This window comes from Gossypium raimondii, chromosome 11, assembly GCF_025698545.1.
Source record: "Gossypium raimondii isolate GPD5lz chromosome 11, ASM2569854v1, whole genome shotgun sequence".
In the NCBI taxonomy this organism is placed as follows: Eukaryota; Viridiplantae; Streptophyta; class Magnoliopsida; order Malvales; family Malvaceae; genus Gossypium; species Gossypium raimondii.
In genome coordinates this window covers 52,860,869-52,877,773 of record NC_068575.1, presented here as the reverse complement: position 1 = coordinate 52,877,773, position 16,905 = coordinate 52,860,869, and the positions used below count along the sequence as shown (strand labels likewise).

The 16,905-nt window shown below is 34.1% G+C and overlaps 1 protein-coding gene across 1 annotated transcript; it reads right to left on the bottom strand.

Annotated features, from left to right (window-relative positions):
• Positions 1 to 4,592: 4,592 nt before the first annotated feature.
• On the bottom strand, positions 4,593 to 14,341 carry LOC105803023 (hypothetical protein). The gene is made up of 27 exons (XM_012634959.2): positions 14,028 to 14,341; positions 13,674 to 13,899; positions 13,422 to 13,558; positions 12,127 to 12,243; positions 11,902 to 12,048; positions 11,123 to 11,757; positions 10,590 to 10,711; positions 10,389 to 10,480; positions 9,987 to 10,206; positions 9,809 to 9,875; positions 9,342 to 9,490; positions 9,174 to 9,244; positions 8,909 to 9,082; positions 8,744 to 8,815; positions 8,230 to 8,331; positions 8,070 to 8,159; positions 7,636 to 7,711; positions 7,266 to 7,362; positions 7,074 to 7,143; positions 6,772 to 6,951; positions 6,550 to 6,672; positions 6,372 to 6,455; positions 6,093 to 6,277; positions 5,866 to 6,004; positions 5,724 to 5,783; positions 5,171 to 5,275; positions 4,593 to 4,965 (listed from the first exon to the last, which is right to left on the bottom strand). The coding sequence occupies exons 1-27, from the start codon at positions 14,115 to 14,117 to the stop codon at positions 4,852 to 4,854; spliced, it is 3,744 nt and encodes a 1,247-aa protein (XP_012490413.1). The 5' UTR covers positions 14,118 to 14,341; the 3' UTR covers positions 4,593 to 4,851.
• Between the last annotated feature and the right edge of the window lie 2,564 nt (positions 14,342 to 16,905).

Here is a 16,905-nt window from a genome sequence, read left to right as displayed (position 1 = left end):
GGAGACCCTGATTTATAGCAGAGACAAACTCTCGTTCGAAGATGTGAAGGGTCATTTGTTGAATAGAGACAAACTCGACAACGAGTTTGGTTTGGATAACAAGGTAGATAGGTAAGCTTCCGTTTTGGTAGCATCAAAGAAACGAGACAAAAGGTGTCACTATTGTAAAAAGTTAGGTCACGTCAAAGTAGATTGTTATAAACTACGAAATAAAAGAGTTGCTGAGAGTAGCGAGGAAGATATAGCTAGTGCTAGTTTGGCCGATCAAAGTAGTGATGATTTCTTATTAGTGTCAACGAGCTATAACTCCAAGCTCACGTCTGAGTGGATCCCAGATTCGGGATCTTCTTTCCACATGTGTCCCAATAGAGAATGGTTCTCCACATATAGTTCGGTTGAAGGTGGGGTTGTGCGCATGAGAAATGATTTATCTAGTAAGGTAATTGGTATTAGTACTGTTAAAATTAAGATACACAATAGGATGATTAGGGTACTCTCAGATGTCAGATATGTACCTGATTTATGAAAGAATCTCATCTCATTGAGTATTTTAGACTTGAAATGATGCAGAATCAATATTGAGTCGAGCGACATTAAAGTATCTCGTGGAGCTCTCGTTTTGTTAAAAGGTAAAAGAACCGATAGTCTTTACATTCTTGAAGGTTCTATAGTGACCGGTGAAATCGGACGTCCCTCGTTCGTTACGGAGTCGAAGTCAACTCGTTTGGAGCGGAGGCAACTTGGTCATAGGAGGGAAAAAGGTATGACCGTTTCATTGAAGATATATTCTCTTTTGGATACAGGCTTTGAAAAGTTAAGGCACTGTGTTCGTGAAAATCAGAATTTGGTTAATTTTAATTTGGTAATGTACAAGTCGAAGGCTAGAAGTCTTTCAGTTTCTAAGCACAAATTCGACTCAATTAATTCCCTGCCTAGTTCAATATAGGCCTGTGGCGGGCTTTGGCAAAGATGGCATTGTGGAAATATGAGTCAAGGTGGAGATTTGTTGAGTATGACTCCTACTTCAGTCAAATTTTAGATTTAATCTTTCAGTTAAACTATGTTTATTTGTTTCAATCAAACTCTGATTAGTCTAGATTATTTTATTATTATTTGATCTATGAATTTAGCCTATAAATAGGTTTTTTTACAACCTTAGAAAATACACCCATTAGAGATTAGAACTCATAACACATTTAGAGAATTTTATGTTTATATTTTGAGGGTTCTTTGTTTTCAGATTTTTGGAGTTTAGTTTTTTATCTCCATCTTTTGTACTCTTCGTTTTTTTGCCATTATAGTAAAATTATCTTTGCCCGTGGTTTTTTTATCCTCTTTGGAGGGGTTTTTTCCACGTTAAATTTGTGTGTTTAATTTTTCAATCTATTCCGCTATTTTTTTACTTGTTGCTTAATCAGGTCGATCCTAACAGGATGTTTAAAAATGCCATGTACAACAAGTTTTTTGGTGTCAAATGTATTGGTGAATACACTTTGGTGTATAGTTGATGATTTTGAGTATCCCTCAAATTACAGTGTTTCTTCCTCCCAACTTGCATCTAAGGTCCAAACGCCCTAAGAGTTGCCATCATGCCTGCCATGGTGACCAAAGAGCCCACCGTCGGCTCCTTTCCTTCCCCTTGTTTTGCTAGCAATATTGTAATCTAGTTTCACCATTCTCCCAATCAAACCACCAAATTCCCTTAGTATTTTCCTCTTGTACAGGTGACCCAAAAGGCCAGGCAATCTAATCCAAGTTAGAACAACACTAAGGAGTGATTGTAATGGATCAAAATCTAGCGTCCATGGTTGAACGGTTAGGTACTGGCCATAAATAATCCAGGAACCCTAAGTTAAAAACCTTGTCAAAATCCTCCACATACTGGAATTTCATCAAGTATTATCTGTTCTCAATATCCATAAGCGAAAATGATTTTGTCGGTCTCCACAAAACACAAACCCTATCATGAAGAGCAACATAACTTATACTTCGTCCCAACAGTTTAATCACCAACGTCTTCACCATATCTTTCATCAAAATTTGTTGGATGCGATTCGAGAAGTTAATCGACGGAATTTCATCCTTCATGATACATTCCAAGTCGAAGCGAGATCCACCACCATATCAGAAATCGCATCATTGTGGGTATTCTTAAAACAAACTTCCATGATACGTTTGGAGTTGATTTAATTTTTATTATAAAATAATATGTTTTGAGCCACAAGCATATGCATTCTAAATAAAGAAATAAACAAGGTTATCTCAGCTATTGCATAGATTAGAACGTTCAACTATCTTTAAAGAAATAATGATTAAATAGTGGTGAAGTCAAGAAGCGAATGATAATTTATGTCCTGAGAAAAGCGGTGATGATGTTTCTTAGCAATTTCATAGAAATTATAGTCGTAATCGTAAGGGGCTAATCAACAAGTAGTAGCGTGTTCAATTACTTTTCTCTACTGACTAAACCAAACAAATAATTGAGATTCGGTGTAGGTGTAGGTGTAGGTGTAGGGTTTTTCAGACACACTGTCCTACATTCATTTACTTTTTTGGCAAAGGAACAAACACATTTTTATGAAGAAACATTTTTACAAAGCTCTTACCATTTCATTTCACTTTACTCATATCATATCTATTTTTAATTATAATAATCGGATTAAGTTAATATTGGGAAAGCGCGATGAGGGTCGCTTTTAATTTGATGTATTTTCAGCTTTGGCCAAATGATTTTCTACTAATATTTATATTTTTATTTTAAATTATTTCAAGTTTTTAAATTTTTAATTATTTTTAATATATTAGTTCTTCTATTAAATGGTTAGATTATTATAATTACATCTTTGAATTTTAAGTTCAATTTCTCTACTACTCACATTTTTTATTTTTAATTAATATTTTAATATATTAACTCTTTTAGTTAGATGGTTAAATAATTACGATTTGCCTATTACATCCTTGAGTTTGAAATTCCATAATTTTCATTAGCATTTAATGTATATTTTATCTTATACTGTTTCAAGTTTTTTAATTAATATTTTGATGATATTTTTTAATTATTTTCATAGGTATATTATTATTTTTCTTTCAATTAATATTTGTAATTATTATTTGATTTTATAAAAAAGAGTTAAAATTAAATAATTTTAGGATTTAATTTTTTATTTGTAATAATGTTTTTTAGATTTTACAATTTTTATCTAATGATTAACTTTATTGATCTTCATCTGTTAAACCTACTCATTTGAAATAAACAAATATTCAATTAATCAAATTCTTTAATAATGTTAACAATCTGTATTTTTAAGGATTAAATTTTAAAATAAAAATAGAAATATTAAATTGAAGAATACAGAAACTAAAACACATTTTAACCTTATTTTAAATATTCAACCATGAAATTTGAAGTCCAAGCCATGTACTGATGAATAAAAGAAATGGTGAGACGTGACCTCAATTAGCGACAAAAAGTTTTTTTAATAATTGAAATATAATGGAATAATAAATAATCGTAAAGAGTTTACGTCATACATGACCTCAAGAGATAAGGAACCCGGATGCCACGACAACTATGACCCCACCAAATCCAATGGCGCGTTTCCCGCCTGTCTCAAACCACCTCTTTCCTTTGCCCCCTCAAATAACGCTTGGCCCACACACTCCATACTCCACGTGCTTACCATTAAAATAGGTTAACATATTTTATTAACTAATACAGAATATATTAAAATATGCCTAAAAATGTAAAATAAACGTAGGCAGTGTTCGAATGGCTGCAAAAATGCGGGATGTCAACTGCCTACATTCTGTGATGATAATTAATCGACGAGTCACTGACAATACCTCTTTCTCACTTTACTTCATTTACAAACTGTCCATCTCGTAATTCTGAAAAGGACAAGTATATACGAGACGTGTGAGATAACCACAATTTGCTTGTGAATTTTTTTAAAATTTACAAACTGGTGTCCGATAATCGTCCCATATATAGTGTAATTTTAATTCGCCATAACATGATGTGTGTTAGTGTGACTCACATTTACCACACGACCTGTTACAAGAACATAATTTTCTATTGAGACTTGAAAATGAAATTGAGGTGTATAACTATACTTCCAAATATTGAAATTTTCTATCTTAGAAGTAGAGAAAGAGGCCAAAGAATGGCCAGGAGAATACAACACAAAACACGGAAGGGGAAAGAGAACCACGGCCCAGAGCCACTTCCTACAAGCTTTCGTTACCATCAAAACACCATCTTTTATTGAACTACCTTCTCATTATTTAAACAACCCACCTCTCAATAACTTCAACTCATCCATGCTTTTTTTTTTTTTTTTTGTGTGTGTTGTTAAGCATTGAAAATCAAGAGGGAAAAAAAATAAAAAAGAAAATTTTAATGAATTAAAAAAAATTCATTAATTTAAATTGATGAATGTTCTCCTTTCGAATTTAAGAAAATGAAAATTGAAAAATAAATATAAACCCATTCGTTTTACTTCATGTCCCTATGTTTTCATCCTAAAAGACTAAATAATAATGTAGAAAAATAAAAGAATAACAAATTTTACAGGCAGAGGACAAAGTTAATCTACTTGAAAAATAATATAAATATATATTTTATATTTTATATATATTGTAAAATTGCTAACAGAAGGAAAAAGAAAAAAGATTGTGAAAATTTAGAAAACCTATATATACTATAATACAAAGGGAGTCGGAGGAACCTGCAACGAAATGGACCATGGACAGGGTCACTCTCAACTTGGCCACCTTTAATGGCGACAATGAAGAATGAAATGAAAAAGGAATGATGAAGCTACGCCTATACACAAAGATACCTCCTCTCCTCTACATGAAGTAGCTCAGAGGTTTTTTCTTTCTCGATCCACCTTCTCCATATAACTCGTTCCATTGAAGCAACTCATTCATATTTGTAGACTCTGATGACACGCTTGCACACACCTACATTCGTAACCCATCCCAATTATTAGACTATTTCCATAAAAGAGAGATAACTTACTACCAATTTCTTCTGCATGCCAAATCATTCAATTCCACAATTAGATGTGTTTTAAAAGCTAGCTCACCCATCCACCCACCCCAAGTAACACCAGGTAAAAATTGAACGAAGCTCTAAAAGTAAAATGATGAAGCCCAAGTATGGTACCTGCTCATGTGCATATTTAAAATCATCCATCTTCAGAGGTCGAACGTCCGCACTGCTATACAAGGTGGGTGCAGGTCTATTCTCAGCTGCTGCTGAAGCTCTCTCCTGCAGTTGCATGATATATCAGTCTGTATACTTAGCAAAAAAGTAAACTTCATTGTGAAAATGTATGCACCCCCATAAATGGGGTATAATTATCCGTCTAAAATCTCACCCTAGTATCATTGTTCTAGTCCTTCCAAAATAAGAACAAATGTAAAACAGAAAGAACCCTAGATGTTAGCAAAAATTTATTTCATCATCTTCTTGGCCTATGAAAACATGGTAGTCAAATCACCCACTCCATGTTATTGCACAGACCAAGACCAGTCAAAATATGTAATAGTACTAGCCACCACCACAACAATAGCCTGACAATATGTAATGCCCATGGAACACATCCATTACAGATGCACCACTTCTTAGCAACATTTAGAAAACCAATATTATACACACACACATATATAAGCTGCAAACTTATCATATAACATATAAACTAAAATGTCAAACTAACCTTCTTTTCCTTCTCCAAAATTTCTCTTATGGGACAATGTGCAGCAGTCACGCAAAGGTTCTGTAATCAGAAAATGACATAGGGAAATAAATATAGATAAAACACAAATTAACTTAACACGATAAAAGGAGGAAAAATCGACCTTCAGGTCACTTCCAGAATATCCATCAGTCATATTTGCAATAGTTTCCAAATCAACATTGGGTGACAAATCCTCTTTGGCCAATATAACTCTTAAAATCTTTTCTCTGTTTGGAGCATCTGGCAAATTTACCATCAATCTGCACAAAGTTTAACAGGGAAATCACTGGGGTTTAGCATAATAAGGTCAGACTACAGCAACTCAAAGAAACAACACAAGAGAATTACCTTCGAGGAAGCCTCCGGATGACTGCCTCATCAAGGTCAAATGGCCGGTTAGTAGCAGCAAGAACCAACACTCGTTCTTTATCCTTTGTACGAAGACCGTCCCAATTTACCATAAATTCATTCTTCATTTTACGCATAGCCTCGTGTTCACCTGGATTCTCTCGTCTTCCTAACATGCTATCAACCTAAAATAACCACCCAAGTCAGGGGATAACAATAAGGGAAAGAAACAGAAAACACCAAAAAGAATAGGAGAAATAACATTTAAGTTGACCAAACCTCATCGACAAAAATAACACTAGGTGCAATTTTACTGGCCAGAGAGAAAACGGCTTTGACATACTTCTCTCCTTCACCAAACCACTGCAAGTCATACAAATATGTCACATACACATATTGGATGAAAAACCCAGCCAACAGAAAATGTAGATGCCACAGTTCTTTGCACTTAAAATACCTTTGAAGTAATACTGGACATTGATATGTTAATAAAATTTGCACCAGCTTCAGTTGCAACCGCCTTCGCAAGCATCGTTTTGCCAGTACCAGGAGGCCCAAATAACAATATTCCTTTGCAGGGCTGCAAAAGCAATAATGTAGTATATAATAGATCATCAGGAGTTACTTCAAACATGCACTTTCCAAATAACATACAATAAGCAGAACAAATAGAAAGCACCTTTGTCAACTGTCCCTTGCAAAACAATTCAGGCCTTTGAAGGGGAAGCATCACCAATTCCTTTAAGGTGTCTTTGACATTCTCAAGGGCTCCAATATCATCAAAGCTAACCCCAATATCACTTGGGGGAATAACATCCGCAAGAAGTTTCTTTTCGAATTCATTCTCAGTGACCACATCCTGGAAATAAGGGCAAAAAACCGAATTGAATAGCATACTAACCTTCCAACCAGATAGATCATGGACAACTATATCACAAGAACTGGCTACAATAGAACCGAAGAGAAAGAAGACAACAGTACCTTAAGTGATTTCTTCAAGCTTTTGCTTTCGCTTTGAATGCCTTGCAAAATGTTCAGCCCATATTTGATGCTACATGAGAATTCACAAAGAAGGTTACATAAGAATAAAATGGAGATGTTCCAGTTCATATAATTTTATCTCCTTTAATATTTCAGAGATCTAGGCTGCAATAAATGAACAGAAAATAGAACCTTTCAGTTGAAACTACAAGTTTAGCATCTTTTATCAAAGCTTCTGAAGCATGCATGAAGTGGTGACTTAATGCCCAGCCTACCACTTTCTCCACACCTACAAAAGTAGAAGGTAAAACATTAGTAAGTTGAAGTAAATAGTACAAGATTTAACTATTAGCTCCTTCCAAATTTATAGTCATGTATTTTTTTTAGTTTGAGGAAAAAGTTTTACTCACTTCACAACTTTTAGAAAATGATCAATTAAATTTAAAAAAAAAAAAGGACTTCTGAAAATCTTATATATAATAGTCATAAAATGTTATGAACCAAGAAAAAACATAAACTTGGCATGGAATTCATATATAGTAAGAAGCTCAAGGATACTCACTTTCATTTGTAAGTGTTTGATCTTTAATGCAAAGTGTTTCAAGATCAGGGCAGTCCAAACCATTTCGATTGAGAACCTGATAGCATAAAACTGTTGTGAAAATCTCCAAATACAGACTAGTACCGCATAAATGAACTGTTTATCAGTTTCTAAATATACCAAGCTTACAGAAGGCAGCTTCTATCTGTTTGGGAGAGGAAGGATGGGTTTAGGGGATGGGCGATGGGAGACATGTATATTTAACCTTGTTAAGGTTTCTTTTAGTTTCTCAACACAGTAGGTTAATTACCCTACACTTACAGGAGTGTTTTACCAAGTTGAGGAAAGTAAGCCATTTTCAGGCAATGCACTCTGTGGACAGAAGCTAATAATGGCATGCAGAAAGTGGAAGTGCAAAAACTGGAAAAACAAAGCAAGAGTTTAGCTGTACGCACTGAGCGAAAGTTAACAATATTTGACTGTGCTTTAAGGGTTTCAATGTCGCGTTCCAGCTGCTGCTTCCAGTCCAAAAGTAGAGCTTCATCCTGACATGATTCAGGAATATTAAATACTCATCACAGGATAACTAATGCAGAAACTGACATAGATATATACCTGAGGCAATTGGATTGTCACTTTGTTAGGGAAAAGCCGAGCCACTTGTTTCATGGTTTTAGGTGTTTCTTTGCTCCTGTCATGAAGTCTACCAAAATTATCCTGCAGAAGGAATGATACTTGCATTAGGTGTGTTATCTGAAAAAGAAAAATAAGAGGCAAATACGAGATCAGAATGCACTAAGGATGTCATGGCAACATGTGAGAGTACACTCTTCAGGAACGGAATCACTAAAGAACATCCAAGATAATGGCGTGTGCATTAAGTATTATTAAATTCAAGAGAGTATCATATCTAAAACTTTCAACAATGATATTCATACCACAGTTAGAGAAAAGTTCAAAGCATTCAAATTCATAGTATAAACATTGACATGTTAGCATATAATTGGGCTCTAAATAAACTTAGATGGTTGTATAAAAGTCAAGAGCAGTCTGTAAGAAATAATCCAACATTTTCAACTAAAGATTAAAGAAGTGTAAGGCAAAAGAAAGATGCCAATGCTTGACATACAGGAAATGCAAGATCAAGCAAGGCAGTCTGATTGGCTCCAAATTTTGTGAATAAGAGGCCGCCAGGATGAGACTGCAGAAACACAAAATTGCAGACATCAAACAGTTAAAAATCTTCACACAGCATCAAAGAAAGATGGAGCAGAACAAAATACATGTTGCTTACTTTCTCCTTACGGTTGTCCATCTGGGTGTGAGAACCAATTATGACAACGTTAGCTGGCAAATTCTCAACCTTACTCTTCAGGGAACTATACACATCTGTATTTCCAGCCATAGACTTCTCTATGTCTTTCACAAACAATATTAAGGGACTACACTTGCTTTCATTCACTGCAACCTATAAAAATGAGACAATTAAGAGCTAAAAATTATTATAATTATGATCACCATAAAGCAATAGCTTTCATGCATCAATCAATGACATGTACCTCAAAAAGTTCATTAACAGCTAACTTGTCAACATCATCACCTCCAGAAGCTTCCAAACGGAGTGAGCTAGCTATAGAGTAAAAAAAAATGCGTAAGATTGGATAAAAGTCCACAATGTATCATAAAAGATGTTTACAATCAATACAAGAAATGGACAAAGTGGTCACCAGCACAGAAGAAACCGTGATCTTCTTCACAAAGCCCACCAAGGTCATTTCCCTGTGGAATAGATCTGTCAAATCTGACCCCAATTTTTGATGAACCATTTTCTTCAAAAGCAAGGAGAACTTTTCCCCGAAAACCAATTGCCGGTCCCCTATACAGAACGCATATTATAATAAAGTTTTTGCAGAACATAACCGATAAGACTAATAAAGTTTGCCCCTTGAAAAAATTACATGTTCTATCTACCATGCCAATACCAGTAGCAAACTTCTTAGAAACAAATATTTAACATCTCAGATGACTAGCTATGGTATCAAGCACTGCAGTCAAATTAGATCCCAAATATAAAGCTCATAAGGACAGCACCAAAATAAGATAAAACTCTAAATCTAAATTCTCAACTACAGAAAAAAGGTACGTTCTATTAAAGACAAAACAGCCACATGGCCTGCGGAATATAGGAAAATACCTCAAAGCAGGCTGTAGAGAGGAAAATCCAGAAGGTGAAGTAGTACCTACAAACTTAACCCTATCACCTGAAAGTTTTAAATAAAATAATTCTGTTAGGACAACAAATTAACTATTTTGAAAGCTAAGGCATTACAAAACAACAAAGCCAACTCTCCTGCCTCTAAGAAGTGGCATACCTTTCTTAAATGTAAAACTTTTAGATGTTGCAGTAGATACTTCCTGCTTTGGCAAAGCTTGGGAGCTCAGTGAAGAACCACCTGTTATATCAGCTTCAACACTAGAAGTTGGCTTCTTCTGCTGCAAAGCAGCAGCCTGCGCAGCTCTTTTGGCGTATACATATGCCCTTTCAGCCCTTGAAGGTTCTTTTACAGCATCAGTTTCTCTTGAAGTTGACCCCTGGATATATTGGAGAAAAATAATTCATGATAGATGCCACAAAAATGTTCAGACATTTAGATTATCTAAACAATACAGAAATCTGTGCAATCACAAGTAAACAATACTTGAACAAGTATCTTGCTTTCACAACATCATATTGGCAAAGAAACAAAACGAACTAAAGGGAGAAAGAAGCATACTCCAGGCAACAGAAGAGAATCAACAATTAGCAATCTAGCACCAAAATGTTTTCCAAGTGCCTTTGCCAAAGTCTCCTGATATATTTCTGAACCTATTCATATTCAAAACCAATTAAAAACTCAGATCAACATTTATAAAGAGCCAAAAAGAATTGAAGAAAATAGTTTATAGTGCAAATTAACAGAAAACAGCAGTCATACCAGAAGGCCCAGATAACAATATACGAGGACTCATGATAGGGAGATCTGAGGCGTACTTTGCAAATTTATTACACTTCAAATGAACATAAGTTGAGGCTATCAAAACTTTCTTTGTTGTATCACTGTCACAAGTGAAACGTTCAATTTAAATTAATCAAATTTCCCCAAGGCTCCAAATCTGATAAATAGGCACAGAATTAAGTAAAACAAAACAGAGACACAGATAACACTGAGTAACACCAAAAGAATTCCATTCTCGGCCACATACAATATTGGGTGGTCAAAATTCACCGCATACATAATGTACAGACTTGCAAAATTGTGAAAAACTAGATAGGCAAAATAAGTACAAGCAATAATGCAAATTAGGTTTCCCAAGATATAGACATTGTGAAAAACTAGATAGGAAAAATAGTAAAAGCAATGATACAAATTAGGTTTCCTGAGATATAGACATGAAGAAAGGAATGATAATAATAAACTTCTGAATATGACAAACGTGTCCAGTTCGGAGCTGAAAGCACAAATTTTACCTCAAATAATATGGAAATTTTTCAAATGAGACATCTATATTGTCCGGATTGAGAATGCCTTCCTGTAAACTATCTTTAAATGCTTGCCGCTTAGTTGATATCAAAGCTGAAGGAGGTTCAAATTCCTTAAGCATCTCTCTAATTTCCCTTCGCTCATCAAGAATTTTGGCAATGCTGCCACTAAAATCAAAATCAGTAGATGTTCCAGCAAGAATGCGCAATAATGGCCTTAAAGAGTAACCTGCACCAGGAATCTTTGTATTGTCAGCATCCATACTATCATCCAATCCAAGTCTATCAAGATTAGAGTTTTCATTGGCTGCATCAGGTGTAGGAGGAACAGTTTTCTCCCTTGAAGAAGCAGTTGCTGGATCAGAATTACTGGCACTATCCTTCATATCCACTTCTGGAACACGGTCATCTGACACCTCACAACCCGAAGGTAAAGTAGACATCTCTGAATTTTCTTTTGTTGACAAAGAGGCCAATATTGTTGCCGCCCCAGCAACAGCTGATGGATCACCTGATCGGGCCTCAATAATCTCTTTTATAGGAGCAGTCTGAGCTTCTAAAACGCTTAAAGAAGAAGGTATGCCCGGGGCAGCTAAGTTATCATTGGTGAGCTGCTGAAAAATCTAAGTTCCCATTAAGGAATTACAAAGTTGCAAAGATGGAACAAACATCAAAATAAAATCACGGAACATGCTGGAAGATGGTACCACATAGAATTTAATTTGGGAACAAAGAATATCAATATTTGTAAAAAATAAAAAGGATACATAAGCATGATTCCCTGTACTAGTGAAAATCAACTCATCGCCTGCATTTAGAATTAAACTAGCATTTTTACGGTAAACCTTCCCGTTAACCTGGACAGAGCCTTTTCCTCCTGTAATTTCTAGTAATGCAATTGAATTTCCATCACTCTACATTGGGAAAAAAAATTTCATCACTCTCACAAACAGATGAAAAATTATGAGCAAATAGTCTGCAAAGATCCATACCTCTATGTGCTTCACTTTGCACAAAACAGTGCTAATATTGGGGTCTTTAAGGCATAAATTACACTGACGACTTTGGCCAATAGTGAAGATAGTGCCACACATGACAACATGAGGGTTCTGGGGATGAATTGAAACATTAATAATAATCAGAAGAATAGTATTTTAGCATGAAACAACCGTAAAGAATTAAAACCGATACAAACAGGCAAAATAGCTTGCAACTTGGTTGCACGTCAACTATTCAATTCGCATCTAGGTTTGGAGCAGAACGAGTAAAAATTACCTCCCCATGACTACACAACCAATTGATTAAACAATTAGCTGATGAGATTCACTTGGAAGATACCCAAAAAGCAAAACATACATACATATATACCCAACCATTGTTTACTAAGCACAAGAAAATTTTACTCCACTATTTTCGGCTAGAAAAGAGAATAAACAAATTGCCTAGTTCATCCATTCCAATAGTTGAGAAGAAAATGACAAATCAAATTAGAGCTCACTATGAAAGCAGGCCAACTTACTGAGACAACCTAAAAGTAGTTTTCCTGCCAATTTCCCAAGTGTAACAATAACATCTCACACAGAAGGATTCTTCCAACAACTGAATCTGTACAAATAAAAAAAATTTCCTCTAAAGAAAATTTTCAACCTAACAATAACAGAACTTGCTCTCCGAAAGTCCCAATTTTTCTCTGAAGAAAAGCTCCAATTGAACTAGCAAGACTATAAGTTTCCAATGGATCTAGTGAACCTAAAGAGAATGATCTGCAAGGTTAGATCACTATTTTTGGATCCCAAGCATAATTGCCAAAACAACAGCTTGTTTGGTAAAGTTTTCAGGACAACAAGTTAACATCTACAAATTCTTAAAGGTAGAGCATGGCGTTTGCCAGATAGACCAACAAGAAGGAACGATATGCCCATTCACCTAAATGATTTGAGATCTTTTCTCTAATGAAAAAAATCCAGCGCATGTGAGTTTAAGTCTCTTACTTAAAATAGGATTTCAGTTTGACCACTACTATTATGAACTCCAAGACTACACTCCGGGATTGGAACCAAATAATCATAAATTATGTAATCATAAATTATCTAAAATTCACCAATACGAAGTTTGTTAGTATTTCAGCCATTAACAGTTCTTGGAACCAAAACCCTTATTTTTATTTCTTGTCACTTATTGATTGAAATACCGAGAATTACTGTGTTACTAATCTTACCCCATTAAACACAGAGATCATGAACCAAAAGCCCTGCTTATATAATAAGGCAATTTTCAGAAAACGTACCTGAGAGTACTGAGAAAGAAGCTTTCCCCATGGGACTTTAGAACCAGATTTAGCAGGTTTCGTTGGCCTCTTCTTAACCCGAGCGGTAAACCCTGCACTAACCACCTTCGCGTTTTCCGCATCCACAGCAGCTTCACCTATTTAACCAAAAAGAAAGACATCAAAACCCCCATTAAAAATCACTCACATAATCTTACCAAGAAAAAATCAGAACCCCATAAACCCAAATGAGAAATTAATCGAGGATCGCACCTAAGGACCGCGGAGACACCAAAGCACCGTTCTCCACATCAACATCAGCAGACTTATCAGGGAAAGACGCATCAACGGCCTTAGCCGCATCAGATACCGGCAGATCAGAAGATCGGAGCTCTGTTACACGCGAGCCCGACCCGGATTCCTTAGGCGGTCCCAGAGCTTCGTTAACCGGCCCAGACGCCGCAGCTCCATTGGTCGATGACGACGCCGGCTCAGATGCCTAAAAAAATAGTCTCAGATTCAAATCGAAAGAATTTTAAAAAAAAATTGACACGCATGCAAATTAAAAACCCTAAAGAAAAAAAAAAGAGATATGGGATTGTTAGAAAGGGGAAACAAAGGTAGGACCTTGGATCGTTTACTAGATGTAGGAAGGGATGTAGCAGGAGTGGAAAGGGGGCGTTTGGAAGAGGAAGAGCTCCGTCGCGTTTCAACCATCTTCTTTGTTAAAAAGAGAGATATAAACAGGAAGTTTTTGAGGGTTTATTCACTCTGGGTTTTCTCTGATCCGAAAAAAGGAACGACCTTTGGGTCTTCGGGGGAATTAAAAAGGGAGGAAGAAAGAATCGGAAAAGGAAGAGAAAAGAGGTGAATGATTGCGGGGAGATCAGTTATCAACGTTCCGTGCTGGGCACCTATAATGATTATCTTTTTTTAATTTTATTTTATTTTTGAGGAAACGGGGAAATTGGTTGTCTCTGGTTTTTGAGTATTGATTGTTGAAAAGTGTAAATCTTTTGGGCGAAATTAAAAAATTAAGAAAAAGGGCTATTACCCCAATTAGGTTAAAGCATGTTTTGTTGTATCCTTTGTACATTAATTGCTGTTTTGCTTGGATTTGGTTATCATTTACTGTCTTAAAATATACGCATTTAATACAAAATCTTATGTTTTTACTCCCGACATAATCAAACTTACCTTTTACGCTGTTAAAAAATTCTAAATATATATTATGAAAATTTATGAAGTTATTCTAAATAAATACTTGTTTTATGGATTTTAAATTACCCTAATTTTTTATCAGCATTGATTTCTATATTACAATTGGTCAGTTTTCAGTAAAATTATTATATTTATATATTAAAACGTACTTAAGGTAACTTTATTTATATTATTATTAACTAAGCATTAATTCAATTTGAAAAAAAACTTAAATACTCTTCTATTAGAAAGGTAATAATTTATGATTATAAAAGTGTTATTATCTTTTATATTTTTATATAAAATTTATAAAAAAATTTGGCTTGAATATTAATAAATATGTTGGTTTTACTTAAATCTACCTTTTCACTACAGAATGGATGCATATAGTCTAAATAGCTTTTTCGTATTACCTAATTAAGTAATGTTACTAGTCGCGTAACACAAAACTTTATCAAAGTTTTTATAACAGTATAAATAATATATTTTTATTTAATATTTTAATATTTTATTTTACTCCAATGTTTAATTTACGTGATTTATAGAAAATAAAATAAGCATACAGAAATTAGGAAAACTGTGTATGAACTGACTGTTTTGATAGGACATTTAGCCGAAAAATAAAAGATTCAGTTCAATTATTTGGTTGACCACCTCCGTTGATTTATAATTTCGAATGTTAAGAAAAAAAAACTGCCACGTTTTCGTTTGTAGTCCAGTATGAAGACGTCAACCTTGGACTGAGTAATTTAATTTAACATGAATAATAAAATTACAATAAAAATATTTTAGAAATAACAAATTGTAGCGTTTATTAATTTTATAACCTCATTTTTCATTTTTCACAACTTTTTTTGACAATTTTAATATTTTTTGACACAATGTCTAGAATTATCTATAGCTCCCAACTCATAAATAGGAGATAATGTGCTTCAACGCACTTGAACTCGCATTGATAATAACACCCAATTGATCTTTTATAAAAATGATAGGATCTTAAGGTGGATTGTTGTAATTTACATGTGGAAAATAATTGGTAAAATAATAAAATGTGAGTTTAATGCTGGCTTAATCTATTATTATTATTATAAGGTTATTACTTTCCGAAATTGTTAGGTAATTATTACTTCAGAATTTTTTGCTTTGTAATCCAAATTCAAAAAATAATTTTAAATTTTATTATAAAAATATTAATATAAAATGCATATTTTGATATAGATAGTTATTATATCAATTGTCAATAAAATAAAAACCTCCAAATGGATCTAAAACGTTGTCAAATGTCTTCTTTAATGCGACATCATCCTAAATTAGCTTTTAGATTTTATTTTTTTACTTTGGTGATAGTGAACAGGGTGATAATCCTTTTAATATTTATTAAACTTTAAATAATTGAAAGAAGTAAGGAATTTAGACCAAATTCAAATACTCAAATCATAAAGCAGATAAAAAGAGAGTGTTGTAGTTTGATCTAATGTAACTAAAGCGATAGTAGTAAGAGGCTGTTTGGCAGCCAAACTTTTTGGGGTACAGGAGTATCCAGCTATGATTTCATCGTTAAATAATAATAATAATAATAAGTTGATTTTAAAGATGGTGGTAGTATAGAGGGCGGCAAGGCTTCGGATTAGGTGGCCAGTCTCCAAAAAATACAAGTTCCCAGCAATAATTCCCATTTTCATGATTATCCCAAACTATATCTAAAAAAAATAAAAAAAGAAAGGTCAATTTTCAGGTGTTTTATATATATATATATATATATATATATTATATGTCTCTCGACATTATTTGCTTACCTACGACTAAATCACGACATACAAAATTATAATATTATATTTTGCTCCATATATGAAAAATATGCACATGTATATAAATAATAATTTATAGAAATGGCGCAAGTTCTTGGAAGGTCATGATGAGTTGATGGTGTGTGTATTTTGTTCTGGCCGCCATTATTCATTAGATGCTTCGCAGTAAAGCCAAGTACCCCAAGTTCAGCTTTATATCTTGATTATTATAATATGAACTCGACATTGATTATTTAACATTAATATTTGTCATTTAACTTAGTGATTATAAATGGATTTGAGTCTAATAGTCGCCTACCAACCGAGAAGGCACATTATGGGTTGGGGAATAAAGTAATTTAAGCCCTTTTCTTTTTTTACTAATACGGCGATCACATGGCCCATAGAACGTGAAGAAAACGATAATCAGGCAATGTTTATAAATGCATGGACTGATTACATTTTAATCATTGCCATGTTCGTACATATGAATCTGTAATTAAAAAAATTGTTAAAAC

What these genes read in the sequence shown, in the direction of transcription:
- LOC105803023 (XM_012634959.2), bottom strand. Translation starts at nt 14,117, where the DNA reads ATGGTTGAAACGCGACGGAGCTCTTCCTCTTCCAAACGCCCCCTTTCC. An exon ending in TCTCTACAGCCTGCTTTGAG is followed by an intron (nt 9,491 to 9,808) that starts GTATTTTCCTAT and finishes CGTTCTGTATAG; the next exon opens with GGGACCGGCAATTGGTTTTC. An exon ending in TCAAACACTTACAAATGAAA is followed by an intron (nt 7,363 to 7,635) that starts GTGAGTATCCTT and finishes CTACTTTTGTAG; the next exon opens with GTGTGGAGAAAGTGGTAGGC.